At 37.9% G+C, this 25,178-nt stretch overlaps 1 protein-coding gene across 1 annotated transcript in view; it reads left to right on the top strand.

Moving 5' to 3' along the window:
* The window catches only part of ABCC4 (ATP binding cassette subfamily C member 4), a gene marked incomplete at its 3' end in the record, with an annotated part of 120,726 nt that overhangs the window by 1,683 nt on the left and 93,865 nt on the right, over nucleotides 1–25,178 (top strand). Inside the window, 8 exon segments of the mRNA XM_009275812.1 lie at nucleotides 1,878–1,998; nucleotides 2,644–2,868; nucleotides 8,178–8,267; nucleotides 8,702–8,865; nucleotides 12,988–13,113; nucleotides 15,923–16,172; nucleotides 20,172–20,276; nucleotides 24,664–24,753. Coding sequence (XP_009274087.1) covers nucleotides 1,878–1,998; nucleotides 2,644–2,868; nucleotides 8,178–8,267; nucleotides 8,702–8,865; nucleotides 12,988–13,113; nucleotides 15,923–16,172; nucleotides 20,172–20,276; nucleotides 24,664–24,753 — 1,171 coding nt within the window.

The raw sequence follows: 25,178 nt of genomic DNA, 5'->3' as shown, positions 1-25,178 counted from the left end.
TTTAGTGGGCATGGTGGTGTTGGGTTGACGGTTGGACTCGATGATCTTAGAGGTCTTTTCCAACCTCAATGATTCTATGATTCTATGATTCTACTAGGAAGAAAATTAACTCTATCCCAGCCGAAACCAGGACAATATGCCACTCTTTGGCAAAGTGGATAAAATGCCTTGGACATCTAAAAGCTTGTGTCTAGGAGGTGTTTCTGTTTTGTTATAAATACTCTTTCACGGACTGTGTACCAATTCCTGTCATCAATGAACCCAGGAGGATCTATGTCTTTTTCTTTTAATAGTGAAATATCTTCCAAGAGTAACAGTTTATGTAATTTGTCTTGAACCTTGCAACAGAGAAGATTTTTGTCTTAAAATAATCTTTTGTTAAATATAATTAGAGGAAGAGGTGTTTCCTAATGAAAGGTGGCTCCTGTATTTAGAATGTGTGGCCTTGCTATTTCTTGCTTTTACACTGAAGGTAGAACAAATCAACTTTTCTAATAGTTTGGTTGGGATGAGAGATTCCTCAAGAAGTAAAAAAGAATCCAAAACCAAAAGGTTATGACCAGGCCTTACATCATCCTGCTCTGGATGAGTTAACTAGAGAAAGAGGGACAGTGATAAGCTCACAGCAGTGCAGCTTTTAACATCTCTTTAGCTGGAGAGCTTTGCCAAATTCCGCGGATGTGTCTTGAAGCAGTTCAGGGAGTTTGCTGTGGAGGAAGATGGACTCTTTCCAGTGATTCTTACAGTAAAAGCACACGCTTTCCGTGAGTCAGGAAATGGTAGAAAATACAGCATGCAAAAAAAAGAGCGTTTTTTAATTCTTTAGTGTACTTGGCCAAGAAGCAGAGACTATAATTCATAAATAGCCACCTGAGGAAATAGCTTTTTCTCTTGGGCCAGCAAACCCCACAGAATCTACACAGTTGCAATTCTGATTCTGAAACATTTAGGCAATAACTCTATAATCCTTGTAGCATAAAAGAGGATAAAAATGAAAAAGTTTTGTCTTCCTATCCATAATGTATGCTTCAAACTTGTGTGCCTTCTTGCAAAATAATTTGGCTTTCATGCCTTAGACTCATTTCAGCCCTCAAACTAGCAAGGTCAGAGAGCCTGGCAGACAATATTTAGCCTCCAGAAGCAAGGGGAGTATCCTGGCTGACAACAGCGTGCTTTAAGAAGTCTGCTTAAGTTCTGATACTTTCTTGTTAAAATCATTCTTGTTATTACTGTCTTTGATTTTAACGTGAACAGATTGTGTCCTACTTGTGGGCAGGCACGCAGTAACTCAAAGGTCTTTGCCACTTTGCTGCTGTAATCCTTGCCTTCAGAGAGACATGGGGAGTGTTAAGTGACAAAACTGCTGCAGACAGTTCCCTCTGCTCTTGTGCCGTATCTGCTTGTCCTCATCAAAGCATGTGGTGGAAAAAAGAAAGGGCCAGACGTGAGAAAGGATTGTGCATCACAGCCTTTCTGGGGAAGTGCAGAGCTTCTAAGAAGATAAAGGCAGTCCATGCTGCCTCAGTTTAGTCCATGGTCAGGAGATCATATGATAATAGGCTCTTAACTAAGGTGAGTGGCTGTCTGCACTGAGAGGAGAAGAAAGAAAGAAAGGGTTCCTCATCTGCAAATATGTCAAAGGCAATAGTCAACAGTGAATTGTTTGTGATTATACAAGAGCAAATAGTCCTATAATGCTAAGTACAACGTGTTTATGTGAATGAGAAAACATGACTATCTTAACTTCTTTAATATTTTTTTTTGTTGTATAAAAGTGATCATGGCAATCTGGCTGTAAGTCTGAAAGTATTTTATTCCGGGTAATTGCTTTATGATTTTACTTCTGTCCTCCAGCACGTTTGTGTTTTGTTTGTCAGGTACTGGGATAAAGAGGTGCAAAAAGCAAAAAAGAGAGGAAAAACGCCACATTTAACAAAAGCCATTATTCTTTGTTACTGGAAATCCTATTTAGTTTTTGGAATTTTCACAATGATTGAGGTAAGTGGTGTAAAACGTCATACAACACATTTCTTGGCTAACAGCAATGTGAAACTTAGCCTCTTAAATTGCATGATACTTACTGGTGACTTCACGCTGGGCTGTTCAGAGAATCTGTGATGTTCATGTACTCTCTCAGAAAAGTAAAACAGAGCTACAGCCCCGTAGAGACTGAAAAATTGAGTTGTAACTGTGGGATTATGATGTGGAACACAGAGCTGATTTTTGAGACATTGCAAGCCATTGACTTGCTTTGTAAGGCTTAGCTGTATTTTATGTATCTGAGTGGGGTGCCCCATAGAAAAAAGTTTTTTTTGCTATATGTAAATGGCTGTAAAGGAGGCACCGTCATCTTTAAAACTGGAAATGTAATACATATTCATGCAATTTTTATAACATCAACATTTTTATTGGTAATTGAGAGAGTTCTTTTTAAAGATTCAGCTAAATTTTAATGTGGAATGTATTTCTTTTGGATTATGTGTTGATAAAAATTGGCTTGACATTTTAGAGCACAATAAAGACAAAATAATAGGGGATGTGACTTGGAGCAGTACTTGGCTCTTGTTTGCCCGGTTACAAACTTGGGTGGCATGGTATGATATGAAACTGTTAATACTTTTTTCCCTTCTTTTTTTTTTTCAGGAAACCCTCAAAATAATTCAGCCAATATTTTTGGGAAAAATTATTAATTATTTTGAAAATTATGATTCCTCAGATGAGGTAGCTTTGAATTTTGCATATTGCTACGCAGCTGCTCTGTCTGTGTGCACACTTATTCTAGCTATAATGCACCACTTATACTTCTATCATGTACAGCGGGCTGGCATGAAGCTGAGGGTAGCTATGTGCCATATGATTTATCGGAAGGTAAGCAAGCCTGTTCACAGGTATATTTGGCATTTGACAGCTATTTCATTAGAGGAGTTAAAAAATACAGTTATTTGTTATGTTCATGCTTGTAATTCCATTGAAGTTACTCATTTGTAGAAATGTAATGCATGCTAATATGTATCAGACCTCAAATGTATATATGTGCTTTTGTTCTCTCTTTGGTAATACGGTGTCTGAATGACAGCTTCAGTCCTCCTAGTGAAGGTGGTGAGTTAGATAGCCCTAAAGCCTAGGAGGAGCTGCTGATTTTCGCCTGCTCGTGCTGTTGGAGAAGAGCTCCCCCATTGCTGGTGGAAGGGTTGTGTGCTGGAGCATTAAGAGGCCATCAGCATACAGCAGGAGAGGGGCAGAGCACCCAGGGAATCCTGGCAGTTACTCAGCCCTGCAGTTTCATCCCAGGGGAGGACGTTATGCTTGGCTGTCACCATCTGCTTCAGCACTCTGTTACCTGGGAACCCTGTTGTGGTTGATGGTGGGATTTATTTATATTTTCTTGCGGCAATGCTGTAGAGCTAGTGAGTCGCTTCCTTTGCGGGTCAGAGAGGCTGGCCCCCTCTCTCCCAGCATCCATCAGGTTAGTTCAGGGAGAGGCAGCAGTACTGCAGTACTGCTGCTGCCCTCTCCAGGCTGGAGGGGATGCTCGGCGTCTTCACAGGCAGGTCCCTTTAGTATCCCTCCTACTTGGGGGGGAAGAGAGGAGTGGGCAAAGGAGAGACGGTTCAGAATCAAGCTGGATCCTAAAGGTAGGGTAGAGCTGGTTTTTAGTATCAGTTACTGGTTTTACTGTGGGAGCACTGGAGTCCTTCATTAAAGCCAATGAAGTATGAGAAGGGATGTATGTTCAGTAAGCTGTGGTTTCTTTGCTGTCTGTGTGTCCTGATCAAGAAATAGCTGTCCTCGACTACAGATGGAGCTGAGGCCGCTGTCAGATGGAAAGTGGAACAAGAGAAGTTACGGGTATTACCTACAGGAAGGAGTTGAGCGACATCCAGAATGAAATGCTGGCCTTGGTGTGTGGTGTGGGGAGCAAGCAACCCAATTGTAAATGTCTGCTTCCCTCTTCTGAAGCTGTTGGCAATACCTGAACCATTGAACCCGTCTCTGCTTCCAACCAGGAAGTCCCTACTGGGGATGCTGGAAGGGAAAATGCCCTATCTTTCTACCTTTAGTGCTGCTAGAATAGTGACCTGCCAGTTTTTACCTCAGCAAAGAAGTTTAATTGAAGGATCAGGACTGTAAAGTTTCTTTAGAATGTAAAGAAATCCATGTTATTTTAGCCATTAAACATAGGTACCATCCACTTAAGGCAAACGCTTGTGCTACTGGTATAGGTCATGCAAAGGTTTTGGGCAAAGCAGTAAAGTGAGGAGAGTAAAAATGTCCCCATTGTAAGTGGTGATTGCTTTTCATGCACATATTTATTCTCCTCCCTCTTCTGATACCTTGGAAATTATCCTCTGGGAACTTGGCTTTAACATGGCACATTGCTTTCTTGTACACAAACATGTCTCTAAGGTATTAATTTACTAAACTGATTATCATAACACAGTTTGAAATTCATGAAATATGTATATAGCGATGTTGTTTGTTGCTGTGTTGATACTAGCTTAGAAGCTTGGAAAAGAAATGTTCATAATGTGCACCCTTCTTTCTAGAGATGTGATTAAATGGAAAATTAATCTCCCCTCATCTCATAAATGTTTACTCCTGAGGGTGAAGGCTGAGGTCACAGCAGAACATTGATAAACCTTTCTAATCATGTCTTCATTATCTGAGGCTTATAGATAGGTCATACTTTCTCTTTATCCTCATATAGGCTTTTGAAAGAATCTGGATGCTAATTTACCAGCACTTTTGCGGTGTTTGTTAATTGCTGTAGTAAATAAAAACTTGGATTTGCAAGGATGAGTGGGTTGGATGAGAGAGCATCCTTAATACAGAACTTCAAGTGCTCATAATTCTTAAGTTTTAGACCCTTTTTCCTTTTCTGGAAAGTTAAAATCTCATTTGCAAAAAGCCTGTATTCAAACTCCAAGATGTTTTGTGATCAGTAAGAAGTATTAGTGATGCACGCAGGAAGCTTGTAACAAAAATGAAAATGGAATGTCTCATGACTCAATCTCATATTTTAAAACCAAAGGCTACTTATGGGAGGCTGATTTATGGGAGGCTGATTTTTTTTTTTTTTTTTTTTTTTTTTTTTTTTTTTTTTTTTTTTTTTTTTTTTTTTTTTTTTTTTTTTTTTTTTTTTTTTTTTTTTTTTTTTTTTTTTTTTTTTTTTTTTTTTTTTTTTTTTTTTTTTTTTTTTTTTTTTTTTTTTTTTTTTTTTTTTTTTTTTTTTTTTTTTTTTTTTTTTTTTTTTTTTTTTTTTTTTTTTTTTTTTTTTTTTTTTTTTTTTTTTTTTTTTTTTTTTTTTTTTTTTTTTTTTTTTTTTTTTTTTTTTTTTTTTTTTTTTTTTTTTTTTTTTTTTTTTTTTTTTTTTTTTTTTTTTTTTTTTTTTTTTTTTTTTTTTTTTTTTTTATAGACTTAACTTTTAGAAGTTCTTTGAGGTTCAGAATAAACACTAAAGCAGCTTAAGCTGTGGAGTAGTTGGTTGAGACAGAAAGCAGCCAAAAAGGTGTCAGGAGTTATTTGATTGAACAGTTATATTATTCCTTTCTATGGTCAGTTCTCCTTTTTTAATGTGCTTTTGAATTAACTCTTTGGGGCAGGGAGAGATTAAAACACTAAGATGGGAGTACAGAAGGCAAATATGGTTAAAGAATTCAAATGGGCCTGTGCAATTACATCTGGGGGAAAAAAAGTTGTTTAACCTAAGACACTGAGCGTACAAACTGCTCTCATTAGTTCATATAATTAAAACCTATTTTCCTTGAGAAAGGGTGCTTGCTGGGAAATACATCTGTACGGAAAATTTATAGACAGAACATCAAGCAGCTCTTTGTGCTGAAAACAGATAATTGGCAAATGTAAAATAAAATGTGAATTCAAACTACAGTTGCTTTTTAAAAAGGTGTGTGGCTCTAGATATAATCTTCAGTAGTATTTCTTACCTTCGGAGTGAATTTATAAATGTTATAGTCAAAACAGTATTTAAAGCCACAGTGTACTGACTTTGGCTGGGATAAAGTTAATTTTCTTCACAGCAGCTCGTATGGTGCTGTGTTTCGGATGTGGTACAAGGGGAAAGTACCAAAACAGGACTTTTTGGTAGAAATTGGTTACATAAGTAAAACTGCTGCTTTGTGTCCAATGTTTCCATTTCCTTCTGTATACTTTGCCGTCTAGACAGGCCCATTCAGACAGGAAAATGTAAGGCTTATTTCACTTTAAAAAAAAAAAAAAAAAAAGAAAAACCAGTGCTACTTCAAAAGCAGTTTTGAAGCAGGAAGGGAAGAATAAAATTGCATTGTCACTGACACTGCAAAGGGCTGTCTCTTCCCTGAGAAGACAAATCAGTTACAGATGAGCACCCTCCTTTTGGCTCAGATGCTTGCGTGGTTCCTCCTGAGACTCTCTTGGTCAAAATGAACTGGGCTAGTACATTTTGAAACTGTTTTCGCTGCCCGTGTCTGAAAAGGCTAGGAAGAGGTCAGAAAGGTGACTTAGGTGGCGGGTCTGAGACAGACCCGGGCTGTGGGCCACTAGCAAGACACCAGTGCAGTGTTCTCCCGGGTGGCTCAGGTGGACCTCAAATAGCAGGTATGTCCGCGTTGTAAAGGAGTAAGTAGCGGTAGGTGCTGTAAACACACCCTGGTGAGCAACTTCTTCAAACACACATCACTTGAACTCCCATTATTATGGTCTACGGCTATCTAACAGCTTTTCTGGGAGCTTATCAACCTTGATCTGTGGTGTGGAGTAAACATGATAGAAACGTGGATGTGCTGTGGCTGCATTACCTGCAGGCAGCTTTGCGGGGGATTTCAGATGTGTGAGAGACAAATGGCTTAAGACAGGGAATGAAGCAATGATTTTCTCAAATAATTAAATCCCGTCTCTCATATACCCAGTATCCTAGATTTATTATTGGAGTATCAGAGGAATTTCTTAGTGGAGTTTTAAATGTTTCTGCCTGCTGGTTTCAATGAAGTTAGGGTTGGGATTCTCTCTGTGATTAATACCTTTGTAACCCAACAGTGAGGTGCAAGAAAGGTAAGGCACTTTGTTTGAAATGATGCTTTGAATAGTACTTTGATGTCTGATGTTATTTCATCTGATCTAAAATACTGGAATAATATTTTTGAAACAACTAGTGCTTTTCAGGTTAGATTATTGATCAAAAAGAAATCCTAATAATAACTGTTTGGATAGGGAGAAGTAGATGTGCACAGCCTAAAAATGTGAGGTTTTGTTTTTGAGGAGTGAACTATTCCTGTTACAGGAAAACATGTAACATGGTTTGTATATTTTTTTACTTGTGCTGCAAAACTGTGTTTTCTTTCTAGCAGGTGTGGAAGGAAGCAGGGTCTGTTATTGGTGTGTTTGAGCTATTTCAGTTTGGCTCTTTGCAGTAATGTTCAGACTGCATATTTCCAGATGTGATTTTTTTGGGGGGTATTTTTTAATCACATACTATTTTCTACTGATTAACTTAGTTATTAACATATAAAAATATTTGATACTTACTCTTGCTGCTTTTCATAGCATGTGCTAAATAAACTTCATTTAATATAATTCAGAAATCTTATGATTTTACAATAGTTATTAAGGGAAATACTTATTAATTTGTAAAGGGATATTAACTCTGATTTGCAAAGACAGAAAGCGCAGTTTGCAGTGTTAGCAAGAACTGATAGGGTAAAATGAGTAACTTGTTTTTTTTCTCTTCTGTCAGGAATCTCATTCAATTGGCCAAACATTGTCCTGATTTTAATTTGGTCTTCAGGTGGAGTTTCCCTGTTTTGAACATATGCTAATAATGTGGGGGAGAGCAATGCAACTGAAAAGTTACAGGCTGTTTTGTTTAGCTTTAATAACTTGCCATGTTGGCATTTTTCCATTTTTTAATCACTTCAGACATGAAGATAGTTATGGCACTTTTGTTCTCGCAGTCCTTCCCTAGACTTTTTTTATACTTTCTTCTTCAGGACTTTCTTCAGCATATTTAACCTAACCTACATGTTATCTAAGGTTCTTGAACTGTGCCCAGGTATTCTCAGGCAAAAGCTGAGATAGGCCTTCAGCTTTTGCCCCGGTATTGTATTTGTGTATTGAGTCTTCTGTGTATGGGGGTACTGTGCTCTATAAGCTGTGACAATTGGAGACTGTTCTGATTTTTTTAGGCACTTCGTCTCAGTAACGTAGCTATGGCAAAAACTACCACTGGTCAAATAGTAAATCTTCTGTCAAATGATGTGAACAAATTTGATCAGGTAAGAAGTATTACAGATCTTTCCAAGGGGCTGAAGAAATTGTGGGGTTTGAGTTAAGAAGTTTTTGTTTACAACTGGTGATTAAGTGTTTCTTATGAACATTTCTTCTAGTTGTTTCTCGAACATCATAGGAAGAGAAATATTCTCTTAAAATACGGGAGGAAAACATACTCCCCCCCCCCATTTTCCTGCTGTTTTCCTAAGCTCAGAGAAATGTTGGTGCATGAAGATGAAACAAAATCAATGTGGTAATTTGATTACTTTTTGGAGGTTAGGCACCTCCATGTACATATAGGTCTCTGAATCTGGTGCAGAAGTCTCACTGGATGCCTCAGTACCTGCCGCAGGCAAAGGTGCTTCCTCAACTTTGTGTTATTAGGGTTTAATTTTTTAGCTACCAAAAGCTGATTTTTGTTTCTTAACTGTTTGGCTAGGTAACGATTTTCTTGCACTTCTTGTGGGCTGGACCAATTCAAGCTGTAGCAGTAACAGTACTTCTCTGGATGGAGATAGGCCCATCATGTCTTGCAGGAATGGCAGTTCTGATTATTCTTCTTCCTGTCCAGACCTGCATTGGGAGGCTTTTTTCTTCCCTAAGGTAAGGTCACATGTGTTGGGTTGTAGGTATTTTCTGTCCTGGGTTTTAAAATGTGGATACTGGATGGAGGTGGAGTACTGCTCTGAGATCAGCTTCTGTCTGGTGAGGGTTTTTGTGTTGTCTTTTGTCTTTGCCAATGTTTTTCATAGTCGCTAATCTGAGATTTCTGAATGCCTGTTTAGGGACTTGAAGTGGTCTGTCTTCCAGACATGCTGAAAATATCTGCTACTCATTAGCTGTCCAGTATATTAAAAGAGTTGGGCTACTTCTGTAGCTACCTTGCTATAGATCGTGGCATAGAATTGTGTAATTCCTTGAACTTTGCCTTCCTGCATTGATGCTTAGGGAGTGGTTACTACAAAGGCAATACTGTCAATCCTGCCGTAAGTTTGACTTACTGGGGTGATACAGGAATTGCAGCAGAAAGCTGAAGGTTTCATGTTCAAAGATCATGTTCTCTCTCCTCCAAAACAAAGATGCAGAGAGAAAAAAAGGGAAGGAACTGAGAGAGAAAGGAAAAAAAAATTATGATGGTGGTTTTGATGCCAGCTATGAGGTTTCTAACTGTAAGGTTCTAGGCTGTGGAGAACTAAAATGAGTTTCCAGTAATTTTCCACTATCAGACAAATTTAATTTGTTTTTCTGACTTCCTCCTAAAAAAAAAAAGACTTGCCTCAAGTGGGAATATTGAATTATCTTCAATGTTCTCGCTTCCTAACTTTCTTTTCCTTGTGTAATTAATCATGCTCTACTTACATCATGAGTTTATAAATGGCTTTTGCATCTAAATAGGAATATTTTTGTGTTCCTTTACTGTGTACGCATATGCTTAGTAGTGTTATGCATCTTTGTTGCATTTGTATTCAGGGTGAATAGGTTCCTTCTAGCTCTTTGGATAAGTAAAACTTTTTTTAGTGAGTTACTGTTGTTTTCAAGTTGTATTTTAAGACAAGTTTTCCAGAGATATTGAGACTGGCATTGCCATTGCATGGCTAGGTATGAAGAGAGAGCTGAGAATTACAAAATGAGACCAACTCATAGACTTCCTTCTATTTGTAACCACTGTGATAGTCTTCAGTTATTATGCTCACGTGCTATTTCTCAAATAATGAGCCATTCAGTGTTCTCTGTCAAATTTTTAGGTTTTTTATGATAAAACCTGTTTGTAGAACACTTCCAGTATATTCTTACATGTGCATTTTCACTGCCTGTGTAATACGCACGCATAAGTATCATGCTACTTTGCTGTTTGGGTTTTTTGAGTTTCAGGTTTTTGAGGTTTTAAGCTTTGAGTCAATAATTAAAATACTTAGCACTTAACTAGTGCTTTATCCATGGTGGTAAGCATTATTATCCCCATTTTACAGATGGGAAACTGAGGCACAAAGAGATTAAGGGAGTTGTCCAGGGTCAGACAACAAGGTGACAAAAATCTCATCTCGAAGGTATGTATTTTAAAAGTTAATCAGTGGCAATGTAATATTGTTTGGGTTTTTCCCCCATTCATTAACAGCCACTTGTTTGGATGCAGTGCAAGGGAAAGAATTTGTTAACCAGAAAAACTTTTGCTTGTCTACATGTGCACAGATCTTTGTATTGTGAATAGAAATGTATAGTGAACAGATGGAGTTAATGGAAAAACTGAAATGGATTCCAGCTCTGTAATGATGAGTTGTGTTCACATGGCAATTGCTGGGAAGCTGCATGGATTTAAGGAAATTGGCCTATGAAGAAGTAATTTGAGGATTAAAGCGTTTGCTAAAATCCAGGCACGCTCAGTGTAGCAGCTAATTTGTGCTATTATTCAGCATTGTACTTGTGACCCAGTCTTGTAAACACATATTTGTGCATCCGTTTATGACACAGGCATTAGCTTTGGTGCTGTAGGAGTGTGCAGGAATAGACTCAGTATCCTATGGAATGGTATACACTGTATTACTCAGTATTGCTTTTACCTGCACAAGTACTAGAAGTTTTACAGAATACACATGACCTAATATATTATTTGAGAAATAGTTCAATTATTGGACTGAAGACCATTTTATATATATTTATTCACAAGAGCTCAACCCTTTCACTGCTTAGCCATGCAACTGTAATATTCTCATTTAAAGCCCTTTTAATTTTTTTTTAAGAGAAAAACTATGTGGAACTGTTGTGTCAGACATGATTAAAACCCACCAAATATGCCTCAGGAAAGCAAAAAGGAATTCTGCAGCTTGCTTAATTTAGAATGGCTATTGGTATCATAGCCATTGGTATCAAGAGACTTCCCAGACACTTGAAGAATTTTTAGGTCCTTTCCTTGTGCTCTTAAGCATGCTATGTGAGCATGTGTTTCCCAGTCGTCCTGATCTGCGTGTACTCTGAACTTAACATTTTCAAAACCGGGGACACGTCTTCCTCTGCTGTAAATTGCTATCGGTGCACTGGAAGTCAGTGTACTTTAAACCATTATATAATGTCTCTGAGACTGTGGCTTCTGGTATGTATGTACAAAATACGCTTTTTGCAATGTAGAGGAGTGGAACTTAAAAAACCAAAGAAAAAATACCGCAGCACGTCGCCCCGCCCCCCCCCCCTTGAACATTTTAAAGCAATTTGAAAGAGGATGGTTGCTATGATAACATTTCAGCAGGAAAACTGAAGAATTAGTTTGAGAACTATAGCCTTTTTGAATCACACCATTTAAAAAAGAAACCTCTGTTAACTTTATTATTTTGTATCATCTTCAACTTTGTTATCTGGAGACCAAGCCTGGAAGTTAGGTCTGAAAGGTGACTGTTTCAAAAGATTGTGGGTTAGAATTGTTGTTTGCTGCTGCAGAGACAGGAACAACACATGCTAAATTTTGCCTTTTGCAGTGGTGGTGTTGTGTATGGGGAAGAGAGGATGAGGTCTCACATTCTTTGAGGATTTGTTTTTCTTTCACTGTTTCTTTTTGGAAAAGGAAAAGAGGACTTAGCAAAGGTAATCTCATTCCATGTCAGTATGGTTGGTTTAGGCTAAGCTATATTCCTCAGTCTTAATAAGAAGCCTTGATTGTATTAGGACCAAAGTCCTACACTTCTTTTGTCAGTTTTCTTGTATAAATATTTCTTAATACCCTGCTTCAGCCATCCCAACATTTATGGAACGCTGGTGCTGAGCAGTTTTTTTAAAATGACGAGCAGGCGCTTGAAATTCTTTCTACTTAAGTGCTTTAAACACGGCTATTTCTTCCAGAGCATCAGAGAAATGTTACAGGGGGCAGGTTAAGCTGACAAAACCCAGCCACCCCTTCTAAAGAGCTTTTTTTTTTCCTTTTTTCCTTTTTTCTTTTTTTTTTTTTAAATATGATCTCTGAATCTTAACTTTCATTGGTATATACAAAAATAAGTAATTTAACAGGAAAAGGTACGTTTTATCAAAATAAGGCCTACCATAGCTCACTATGTGCGAAGTATGTTTGTCTACCTGAATGAATTCAGAATTGTAATAGGCTTTATTAGCATGGTTTATGCATTTGTTACATGGCTTCTAACTTTCAATGCTTTTTTCCTAATTAAAACTGTGACTTTATTATTTAATTATATATATTTTCTAGTTTGTGCATTAGTGCAAACATAATGTGGGACTAAAATAGACATATTTACTTTAGTGTTAATTACAATTAATACTTAAATAATATTTATTTATTGAACGTTTCTTAAACATCGGAAGAGCCTTATGAGAAGGGTTGTTATTTTGGCATTTTAAAACCGTTTTAAAAGTAACTTTCTGATTTTTGTTTAGTTCTAAATTTAATATTTGTAAATTTTTTTTATTTGTGGGTTTTTTTGGTACACAAATACGTTGTTTAAGGAATACCATGTGTTTGAGCAAGCTGACATATAATTCTGAACATTGAATCAACTCACAGTTCCTTGAGAATAGGGAATACCAGGAATACAGACATACCAAGTCTGTCTGTGTGTCAGCTTTAAGATACTGTTTTAGGAAGACCCTTTAATGCAATTACAATTATATGAATCCTCTTTACAAGTAAAAGCAAAAACTTCATTAATATGAGTATGTTATGTGATCGCAAATAGTCTCTCGTCTTTTGAGAATCTGAGAATTTTTACTTTGTGCTATTTCCAGAAGCAAGACAGCAGCCTTAACAGATGTCAGGATTAGGACCATGAATGAAGTCATAAGTGGTATGAAGATAATAAAGATGTATGCTTGGGAAAAATCATTTGCGGAACTTGTGAATGGTTTAAGAAGGTAATCCTGGAAAGATGCAGCTTGGTATATGATCTATATCTGTTTTCCATTTTACATGCCAGTAAGTGCATTATTTTGTGCTTTAAAGTGCAGTTTACTTGAACTTTTTTGGCTTTTTTTTTTTTAATTAACTTTCTATAGCAAGAGTGAAGGAATGGAAATACATCCTAAGGGGACAGAAAAAGAAAAAAACCCTTTGATATTTATAAATTCTGGGTTTCTTTAATGCTTCCTTTTACGGTTGTGTTTAAAAACAGCAATGAATAAACTGTAGTAGTTGTAATTGAACAATTTCATCCTCACGGTTCTCTAAACTAATAGCAAGGAAGCAATAAGCAGACATTTCCCTTCTGAGGAATATATGGAATCTGACTTTCTGTCCTAAATGATAGCATCCTCAGGTACTACGCTGCTTCCCTTTCTGTGTTTTGAAGAATTGCTCAAGCCATCTTGGAAGGGTGGAGGGGAGAAAGAGAGCAGCTCAGAAATTCCCTAGTTGCTCAGCTGGCGAGGCTAGCTGAGTTTGGTACCCTAAGACATTTCATTTCAGAGGTCCGTCAGCATCTGATTAAAACTTATTAATAAATTCAGTTTTCAATCAATATTTGCGCTTTTACTTGACAGTATAAGAGCATTCAGTGCTAAAGGATAACTGTAGTAGTTCAGGTGCATAATTTAATTTTCATGTTATGTCCCTCTCCAGCATATGAGTAGAAGGTTTTTATCCTGCTGTAGATTCTCTGATTTTTAATTTTTTTAAAAATTTTTTTTATTTGGAATTCCTTTTTTTTAAAGGAATTTTTTTCCTTTACGTTTATGTGCAGGCTTGCAAACTTGCTAATGTTCCCTGAGACGTTTCTTTCCACACACATAATACTTTCCTCCTTCAGATTAGGATCCTGTGCTGATTGAATGTTCTTGATTGATTGAAAGCTTTGCTCTCTTGCATGGAGCCAGAGAGAGGATATTTGTTTATTGAAAGCTTCCTCAATGGGCATATTCACATCACTAAACTTTAGATTTCCAAGTTCAACACCTCATTAGGATTAGAGGCTTCCTTCTTAATGATGGAGAGAAATAAGCTCTTCCAAAACACATATTGAGCCTCCTTTCTTTTCATTAACTGTGCTGTGGAAAACTGTAGTTAAAAGTCTTAAATTCAGCCAGGTGATTTATTGCCCAGTATTTCCACAGTGGCCCTTGACAGTTGCTAAGACGACATCTGAATTCCTCTGCTGCTCTTTTTTCCTCATGGTTGTCCGTATTAGTTTCTTTTTATATAACTCTGTGCCTTAAGACAGTGTAGTATATTATATACAGCCTGCGGGTAGGCTGTGTTTTATCTGATATTTATGGAGAGTAGCACAAAGAACTTGCTGATTATCCACAGATAGTGAGAGGATTATTAAGGATTATTAGAGGGTGGGAAAAGAGTTTCATCCAGGACTGTAGAAGTAATTGAATTAGACGCAATTCAAATAGTTTACATACAAATGTTCTTTCACTGTACTCTGGAGGAGATCAGAGATTGTGAGCCCTTAAGCTGAAAAAATAAGTCTTTGAAACTCTTGAAAGTCTGTCAATTCAGCCAATTTGGCAAGTATAGTGGGAAAGTTGCTTAACTAGTTTTCCAGTAGTGCATCGTGCATCCTTCTCTCAGTTCAGTGAAGACTTAATTTACTTCAAATTGTATGATCATAACTTGAGTTTCTAATCTTAGTATATAGTTCCAAGTGGAAGGTAATCAAAATGGTCAAGATTTTCCCTGAGAATTCCCAGAATATTTGGGAAAAGAAATTAGGAATTGTTTCAGGATTTTATATTCTATATTATTTCAAGCAGATAAAATTAGAATATATGGGGAAGGAGTAAGTTGTTATGGCTCTCTTGATAAAGAAAAACTATTATTTTAATGAGAAGTTAAGCCTGATGGTATCCACATTGTAGATAGTGCAGTAACATTTTGAGGGTTGGACCTGATGAGTCATTTTGAAGTGGAAACTGAAATTTAGCTGAAGTGGAAATTGAGAACATATGCATCAGCAGCTTTTCAGTTGCTGGAGGGAGACGTGTCTGTGCAGTACTTCAATCACTATTTAGCTCGGGTAATGGCTGGCAGAACAATTGGCCTCACAGATCAGTATTTTCTGAATGATGAACCAGAATTCCTAGGGCAAAAGAAGAGCAGGGTCCAAATCGGGAAGGATTTAAACTGAGATCAAAGGGAATACTGCAAATCCTGTGATCCATCTTGAGGAGCATCAGCTGAATAATGGCAGATACTTGGGCCATGGGTGAACTCTTGATCTTTTGGAAGTTGCCCTGTCTTTTCAACTGCAGAGTATGTGTTGATCTTATCAGGAGTTTTGTGACTGAACTCTACTGGCTCTTGATATTGGAAGGATAAGGAGTTTGTGGGTGCTTGGCCTTTATACAGAGGCTTTTTCCTCTTGCATACAGCAACCCAGAAATATTCGAAGCAGATTAGAATCTGAATTAAAATACTAGTTTGACCAAAGCAGAAGAGTTGTTTTTTGTTTTCTGTCTCTGAAAAATAATTATTTTCTATAGCTACTGATATATTGAATATAATCATTTTCCCCACTCAATTTCTAAGCCTTTTAAATTCTCTTTTGTTATTTACCATATAACATACTTTCTTTACAGTTCTTTACATATGAGTTGGGGTGGTGCAAGGGGAGGAGAAAGGACACAAAAGTAAAATCCTGAGAGTGGGTTTCCCTCATCCTGTTGTTGAGGGCAACTGTAATGAGAGATTGATGTGATTGTTTATATTTTGCATTTTTAGGAAGGAGATTGCCATGGTTATGAAAAGCTCTTACCTTCGAGGACTGAACTTAGCCTCTTTCTTTGTGGCAAGCAAAATAACAGTGTTCATGACATTCATGGCATATGTACTACTTGGCAATGTTATCTCTGCAAGTCGGGTGTTTGTTGCAGTGTCCCTGTATGGTGCAGTAAGACTGACAGTGACTCTGTTCTTCCCTGCGGCTGTTGAGAGAGTATCCGAGGCAGTGGTCAGCATACGACGAATCAAGGTATGGTTATTGATTTGCATGGTATGTGGATTTCTTCTCTTACTCTAACATTGCTTTAATGTCACTGACAAAAACAGCCTTGTTTTAGTTTTGCAGTTTGGGATTTTTAATGAAATAACCTATTTTGAAAACTGAACATGTTGCTGTGAATGCATGTGCAAAAACATGACATGCACTGTAGGGCAGGCTGAAATGTAGTAGAAGAGTGTACATGCAAAGTGGTGTTGTAGACATTTTTGAATTAAGAGGAACACGTGTACAGATATGCAGGTATGTTGGGATGGGGAGCTGGAGGACAAAGCAGGCAGATGGGAGCTGTAGGATTCATATTCCATGTGCACTGGACTACCCTGTCAGCTGTGGAGGACAGGTGTGAGCTCTAGCTGGTGTCTTGTGGCTGCTTTCGATACTGGAGTAAAGACTCAAATTCAATAAGGATGAACATCAGTAATGCTGCTAGTTTTGGCAGATGGACTTTATTTTGTTTGGTTTGCTGTGTTTAATGTGTGTTGTGAATTAAAATAGTCATGTTTGCTCTATGTGTGAATACTTCAGCATAAACTGCAAGAGTGAAAGACTTAAATGCAAAATGCATTTTGAATTTAAAACTTAAAAAATCCCAAATTGTCTGGTTATCAAAATACAGAATTAAAGCATGCCAGCCATTTTAGAACTTAATTTTGCAAAAAAACCAGGTTAATCTAGTCTAGAATAGGGAAAGCAAACACTTTAGATGTAATCATATGGCTTTGCATAGTGTCACTATGCCATTTGTTGATGAAAGTAGCTAAAAATCTCCTATTTTATTTTCTTCTCCATGTGCCTGACTATAATAAATCAGTTTTTTTGTTAGTAAATTTTCTAACTGTACTAAGCCCGCACAAAAAACTATGTATTAAACAGGTAATCTTTGCACTTAAAAGAAGCGTTTTGTGATGTTGATAGAAATGGAGTTAGAAAGATTAATGTGTGAAAATCATGACCACAGCAATATTGTAGGCATTAACATTTATTATTACTGCTTGAACTAAACTGTGGAAGGGGAGAGAAGTGCTTGGGATACTGGATGTTGCACACTGTCTTTTCTGTACTCTCATATACCCTGTGTCCAGCTGCAGGGCAGTGCTCTTTCAAGGGATCTTTCAAGCTGTGCAGCTTGAGAGACATGGATGGCTAAAAAAGATGCTTTAGGAACAGGAGAATGGCACTTGAACAGAGGCAGTGACGATCTGTTGCTTTTTTTTTTTTTTCTCTTGTCTCTGTTTCCAGCATATCCTAGTGGTCACATGATTTTGCTTCTGACAGCTGGCTCAAACTCCCTAGCACTTAAGGAATCATAAGGATGGTTTTTGGAAACCATCTCCAGAATCAAGGTTCACTGGGCAAAGAATTGTCCTAATGAATCTGTAGCATCCTTGATGCCGTCACCAACTTTTTAGCTTCCATTTCCCGAACTGTTTCAGAGTTGGACATTTTGCTACTGAATGACAAGATGCTGCCTGACCAGAGATGTGTTCTTGAAATGTAAATAAGTGGAAAGGAATTAGGAGAAGAGAGGAGGAAATACAGGAAAAAAAAAAGATGAAGGCAATGGCTAGGTATATTTGGGCAAAAGTGAAAAAAATTTTTTTTTTTTTAAGAAGGTGCTTTCTCTTAGGTTTTGTAGAACAAGTGAGGTTTCTGCACTGATCTTAAAGTACGCTCAGATGGAGAGAAGGAAGCAGGAGATACTGTGCTTCAGGTGACAATAAAGAACAGTAGTCAGATGGGAGGTAGTAGCCTTTCCTCCATATTCATTTATACATACATGAGAACTGTGTGACAAAAAGAATAGCGGTCTCCTCATGGTGTTTTTCACCTAAGCTCTCTTCCCCTCACACTAGCTACAAATCTGAGAGCTGGTCAGCATCTCTTCTTGAAGCTCATTCACTCTTTTGTGATGGAGCAATATGCTCAAGGTCCCCTCGTGAAACAAAGTGAGAGTGGTTGTTTTTCAGAGGATTATTTTGGCAGACACGCAGAAAAGAGGATAAGTTTCAGCTGGGTACAAAAGACAGAGATTTCTCTTTCAAGGACACAGTCATATCTCAAGCTAATGTTTGCTTCTCAGCATCCTGTGGATGGTAGCAACTTTATTTTTCTCTGTATGGAAGATGATTAATTACAAAAAGAATGGAAGAATATTTTAAGAGAACTTAGAGAGTCTCTGAGGCTTAAGTTATTTATTGCATTTGAAAGTTTTATTTCTAGTGTTGATTTTTTCCCCCACTGTTTAAAATTCATGGTTAACCATATAATTTTTTTCTTTATTTCTACTAGTTTTATTTGAAATCTTCCATATGTGATACTGTAACATTTTTGAGTTAAATGGCTAGCTAGGATTTATACCTGGGATGAATGCTACTGCTAGAAGAGAAATTCCTGGTAAACGCAGAAACAACAAGACCGATTTCCTTGCTTATAACTGCCGTGGTATTTCAGCTGTCATCTAAACCCAAATCACACTTCTGAGATTTTTTCTCAAGCCACAGACCCGAGTACTGATTTAGGCTGTGTCTGGAGTTTCTTTCCCTGCCTACCGCTCTCTTATACTGAGTTCTCTTTTACACATGTACCCGTTTGGGCCTGCCTATCTAAAACAGCGCTCAGCAATACTCACCTGGCCAGAGAGCTCAGGCAGGTGTGGCTTTGCACTTTTGCCTTTTGGTGGAGATAGATGTATATGTGCATTGAGTTTGCAGACTGCTGCATTAAAACGCTTGACTTCTCACCGCTCTCTGAAACAATACCCCCCAGCTGGAGTTTGAGCAGTACCTCTGTGCCTGTTAACACCTAGTAGTACTCTTCCTGCCTTCCCATGGCTCCTGATATCCTCCTTCTGCTTCCTCTTAGTTACTGACTTCTGTAAGTCTTCAGCAGCTATCTCACATCTGCAAACTGTTAGTGCAATACTTGTTAATTAGTCTTGCCTTCTGAGATCAAGACCTTCCTTCTTTTCTCAAAATATTGTCTGCTAGAACCTATTTAACGTCTTTATGCTCTGTGATTCAAAGCATGATAGAATTTTTCTGGTTTTGTCTTAAAATTGTGGTAACTGTTATGCTTGAAAGTTTTCTCTGGAATTTGCCCCTTTCCTTTCTAAATGTGTTTGAGCTATTTATAATCTAGCATCAGGCAAGGTGTGCTAGAAGTGTGGCTGTGGTACAAAAGTGCATGTTTATGCAACTTGAAGGAAAGGTTCTCTGACTGGGATATAACGCAGAAGTACAGTACTGAAAGTGCAAAGAGCCGGTTATGCAGGCGTAAGCAATTTTTTTTGTTAATGCCCTGGACTTTAAAAGGAGAGGTTCAGATAAAGTTCTGTAGCCTTTTTGTCACTTGAAGAATGCTTAATAGGGACAGCGGACAGCTTCTTACCGTGTCCTCATCGTTATTCCGAGTGAAACAACATAAGCCTTTACCATCAAACCAATGGAATAAGGTGTTGCAGCGAGGGTTTCACCTCTTCTGCATGGGAAGAGGGAGTCAAACAATTGTAAGATCTGTCAGTGTTTCAAGGAGAAGACAGGGTGGGTTCTTAAGGTCCATTTGCTTCAGGAATTCTGTTTTATTGAGCAGATAGTTGTTATCTTGTCTTCCAAGTCCTGCCCTTCTCTGAGATTAATTAGCTTCATAGTAGCACTTTTTCTTTTTTCTGGTTTTTGGTTTTTCCCCCCCCCCCCCCCCCCAATTAATGCTCTGTATGCTGCTTCCAAAAACATGTGCTTGGGTTCCTTTCCCATTCTCAGTCTCACATTAGGCAATATTCTGTGCTTTTATTGCAGAACTTTCTGATACTTGATGAGGTCTCGCACTTCAAGCCACAACTGCATGGTAATAATGAGAATGTCATTCTTCATGTTCAGGATTTGACTTGCTATTGGGATAAAAAAACATGTGCTTGGGTTCCTTTCCCATTCTCAGTCTCACATTAGGCAATATTCTGTGCTTTTATTGCAGAACTTTCTGATACTTGATGAGGTCTCGCACTTCAAGCCACAACTGCATGGTAATAATGAGAGTGTCATTCTTCATGTTCAGGATTTGACTTGCTATTGGGATAAGGTAAATTTACTTCCACTAAATGTAAAGTATATTTGCGCTGCAGACATTTTAAGTCTAAAAAGCAGTATGTCTATGTATAGTGTGCTGACGTTTTGTATTCCATCTTTTGTGTATGAGAATCCTTTTAGTATGTTAAACTAACTGTAGAATAGCACTGAAAACACTATCAAGTGCATCTTAAAAGTAGCTATTCCTGAATATTATACTAAATGAAAACCTGTGCATTTCTTTGTGAAAATATCTCTTGTTATTAAACAGCACTGTATTGTAGCTGGGATACTTAAATTGGAATTAAGGACAGACAGCACAGTAAGGTGGGCCTTAGCATGTGGTTTTTTTTCTGTGAACCGAATGCTGATTAGTCCATTAGTCTAGAACCAGTGCAATATTATACTTCTCATAACAGATTTGAAAGCTTTCGAGACTAGTCTGCACGTGTTTGTTACTCTGTGTATTTTAATTGAGACTGTTCAGCTACAAATTGTTCTCTGCTTAAAATGCACCAAAAGCACCAAAATGACTAGAAAAAGGGACAATACACAGGCGATAAATCTATTATGTATCTTTTTCTGTAAGGAAGGCAAAGATTGACTTGTTTCTGTTTTAAAACTGCAATTGCTATAGTAAGCAGCAATTTGTGATGAATTGTTGGAGCTCTTACAAGCTGCCAGTATCCTTGCACAAGGGAAGCTTCAGTCTCCATAAGAAATGCTGGAAGCTCTAAAAATGAATTTTGCATATAAATGTAATGCAAATAAGACATGCCACGTATTTCCCTTTTTATACTCTCTTCCCCTACATGTGCTGTGTCCCAAGGAAGATAAAGTGTGGAAACATATGTGAGGATCTACCTACTACTACTATTCAGCTACAAAAGAAAATTGCTATATTATTGTGCTTTACTTTCTCAGAGTTGTCTCTGTGACATAAATCTTTCTGAGACATTGAACAGATTTTTAAAAATTAATTGATATGAAAAACTTAATGGTGAACACATTCTAATGCAAAACGGAATGTATTTCTTAGTCTTTGTTTTCTTCCCAAACCAACATTGGTACCACTGTTAACAATTTATAGGAAATGGTTGCATAATATGCCCATAAAACACCTTTTTTTTTTTTTCTTCCTTCTTTCATGAGTTGTTTATATTGCATAAAGCAGAGCAGCATGACTGGAATTACTGGTTTCCTTTTGATTTAAAAAAAACCCCAACCAACCAACCAAACCAACAAACCACCCACAAAACTGTTAATGTAATTTTAATTTTGATATTTAATTGCAGTGTGCGTGGGAGAAGAATAGTTGTCCCAGAACTATTAAGAGCTGCTCAGAAAGTTTCTCTTATATACTCTTACAATGATGCAAAATAATTTTATAGAGTTGCTCACTGAAAAGATGATGAGTTCTGAGAGAGAGGAGTTATAAAAGGAATAATAAAAATATGCTATCCTTTGTCAGGTAATTGACTTAGCTTGCTACCCTGACCAGGTTTCTCAAGACTCTTTGGATCTCTGTACAGATACTGTACAGCTGGATGATAATTTTTTTATTTTTAAAGGTTGTGAGCCAAAAGAGATACTAAAAAAACCCCAACAACCCACAAATCCAAAATAACTGGAAGTAAAAAAGGGATTATTAGCTAGACTTTTAGGAAAACAACCTAACATGGTGTATTACAGTTTATCAAAAGATAAACAAAACCAATTAATTCATGGTCACACTCTTGTTTTACTAAGGCAAGTATTATCTTGAGTCCCACAGGCTAGTCTGATACCAGCATGGAACTAGGGATTCTTCAGTATGGTTTTTTACTGATGTGCCTTGAGTTTACAGACCAGTCTGTCTGCTGGACTGAGCAACTTTAGATTTAAAATTCAAGCATTTGAACAGAGGCCAAGTTTGTCCCTTGTAATTTTAGTCACTTAAATGAGGAGCCTAAGTAGTATAGTACTTCTGAGCAATATATGATCTCTGTATCCCTTAGATGGGATGAATTGCTTCTTTCTCTTGACTGTAGGACATGTAAGGTCTGCCCAGGCTCACCTAAGGAGTTGCTGCCCCTGAAGGGATCATTCTTCTGTCCTTGCACTCTGTGTCTCTGTTCCCTCCCTTGTGCTGGTGTTGATGCTTGTATGTACAACCCTGCGGTGAACCAGTTCAGAGGGATAAAGCAATAGAAAATGAATCACTTACAATGTGATTTGTTTTCTGATAGCTGAGTCCTATGAACAACCTGTCTGCAAAGTTAGGCAAATACAAGTGGCAGAAGAAGGGAAGTGAAAGACGCGGATAGCTGACAGGGCACAGGGGAGCTGGGACGTTTGTGGTAATGAGCTGTCAGATGAACTTAGCTGTAATACTAGTCTGTGCTCTAATTTAAGTGCCTCAGTTTAGTGCCTAAAAATAGGTGTGATGAATTCAGGACAAATTGTCTTTAATTATAAGGAATGCTATTTTGCAAAAATACTGTGCCTCTTAGGTGTTTGTGGCCATGCTGTTTGCTTGCATTACTACTTTTGTATAGGGTCTGTGATATCTTACATATGATATCTTACAATACTGCTTTAATATATAATATTTGGGTAATAGTTTAAAAACTTTTTTGGAATTTTCTGTAATGTTTTTAGGCTCTTATGATATATTTTTTTTAAAAACCTGAGTGTGGGAGGAAATATCTTTGCACTTTTGTGAATACAGAAGCACAACCTCCAGAGGTCTGAAGAAGGGCCTGTGTGTCTGAAAGCTTATTTACTTTTTCCATATATACCAATTGATTTAATAAGAGATACTTTCTCTTCCTACAAACTTCGCATTAAAAAAAAAAAGCCTTGGCTACCATAAGTTGGTAGACTTCCTCTGACCTTAGCACCAGCTGAGCATCTGAACTGTGTACTCTGGACCGAGAAATCAAATTTGTGGTAAAATGCTGATTGGAGGGGGGGGGTGGAGAAAAGGAAAAAAGCCCCGTTGATGCCACCTTGTGGAAATGAATAGTAGCAACAAAAGTAGTTTTTCAGAGTTGCACAACGCGCACAAGTTTGGGTTCTCACAGTGTGACTCTGATTTCGTGTGAACCCTGTGGTGCTTCTGCGAGGTGGGAGCTGTGATGGGGGACGTGCAGCTTTGAGCTCTGGGTACGGTGCTGCCTAACCAAGTATTTCTCCTGGCATGAGTGGACATGTGCATGCTAGCCCAGCTTTCCCAGCTGTCATAGGTGTGGATGGATACTGTACCTGTGTGTCTCCCAAATAATTTGAAACAAGTTGCAAGCTTCCTCTTTTCGCAGTCCCAGAACTTGGTCATGCGGCATCATTCATGCGGGGTTAGGTGGTGGCCTCTTCAGCCTCTTGAGCTTCAAAGGGTGGCTGGAGATTTTAAGCAGTCTGCAAGCTGTTAAGAGGTACACTAGATATTCTTCATCTTGCTCTTCGTTTTTGAAGCTTAAGGCTGGGTTTTCATTTGGTCTTTAATAGAAATACTTTTTTTTTTAATGCATTTATTTTCCTGTTTGCATTTTAGTGTCAGTCATGCTTAGTGTGGTCTAAGATGCATATAAAGGCAGATCCTGTTACAAGGGTGTTTTGCTTTAATGAGAGGGAGTTGCACCAGGCCCTTACGAATTGCGGTTTAGCATAGCTATTAAAGACATGAGCATCCTTTCTTTTCACAAGAAATAGCCATTTTTACAACCTTGATAGGAGAGGTGCAAAATATGTTGGGAAATAAGCTCTTATCAGTAGCATAACATAAAGGATAGGCATACTAAGAAGGAACATTAAACAAATAATCCTAGGGTAGTGTATTTTTGCACAAATAGCCCACTATGTTGTCTGTGAAAAGTCTCTGAGAATCCACGATAAACAAGATGAAGCTGGGTAAAATCAAACAGCATTTTTCTCTTTTCACTTTGGATAGAGCCTTGACTAGAGCAAACACAAACCTGGCTTTCCTGGGGCTCCGAGAGAGCTTCAACCCTCCCTTTTTCCAGCATTTGGCTACTCGGAGTCGCCGGGCGTGCCGTACTGGGGCCGTGAATGCCAGTGCGATGGCCAGCAGAGAGCTCCTGTTTCTGAGGCTGCCACCCCAGCCTTGTGCTGAGCTGCAGCGAGGGTGCATGGGCTTTGAGGAAGCACTGCTTCTGCTGCCTTTGGGTTCCTTATTCCCTGAACACTGTTTTATCTGTGTTACTTGTTTGTGGTGAAGGATCAGGGTCTTTCAAAAGTGTTTGTGAATTACTGAAGAGGCAAACTGTATGCCTGAAAATATGGTGAGCGTATGGGTTGCTAATTTATAGTGATTTATGCGCATTGTTTTCTGTTTCCAAAGAGTTGTTTTGATGGTGCGTATTTCACTACTGAGGAAGCCTAACTTTTTCTCAAATCCATAGAGTTTAGAAAGCCCAGCACTTCAGCAACTTTCATTTACTGTCAGACGAGGGGAATTATTGGCTGTGATTGGTCCTGTAGGAGCTGGAAAAGTAAGTCTTAATGTTGACTCCATTCTGTGGGGTTTTATGAGTCTGTTAAATGTGACTAGAAACTTGAAAATGTACAGTTCCTTTCTGTGTATAATAACACACTTCTTCACATCAAGATACTGGCATTCAAGACAGGCAGATGTCCTTATGGGGTTGGGGAGGAGGTGGTTTGGAGTTAAATAGTACTTTGTACATTGCTTCTAGAGTGCATGTAAAGGGTACTAGTGCTCTTCTACTGTTAGCAGTAGTGTTGTGGTTTAACCTCAGTCAGCAACTGAGTACCACACAGCCCTGGTGGGATGGGGGAGAGAATTGGAAGAGTAGAAGTGAGGAAAAACTCGTAGGTTGAGATAAAAACAGTTTACTAATTGAAATAAAATAATAATAATAATATGATAATAATAATAATAATAATAATAATAATA

This window comes from Aptenodytes forsteri, unplaced genomic scaffold (assembly GCF_000699145.1).
Source record: "Aptenodytes forsteri isolate BGI_AS27 unplaced genomic scaffold, ASM69914v1 Scaffold161, whole genome shotgun sequence".
Lineage (NCBI taxonomy): Eukaryota > Metazoa > Chordata > Aves > Sphenisciformes > Spheniscidae > Aptenodytes > Aptenodytes forsteri.
This window is presented reverse-complemented; position numbering and strand designations above follow the sequence as displayed.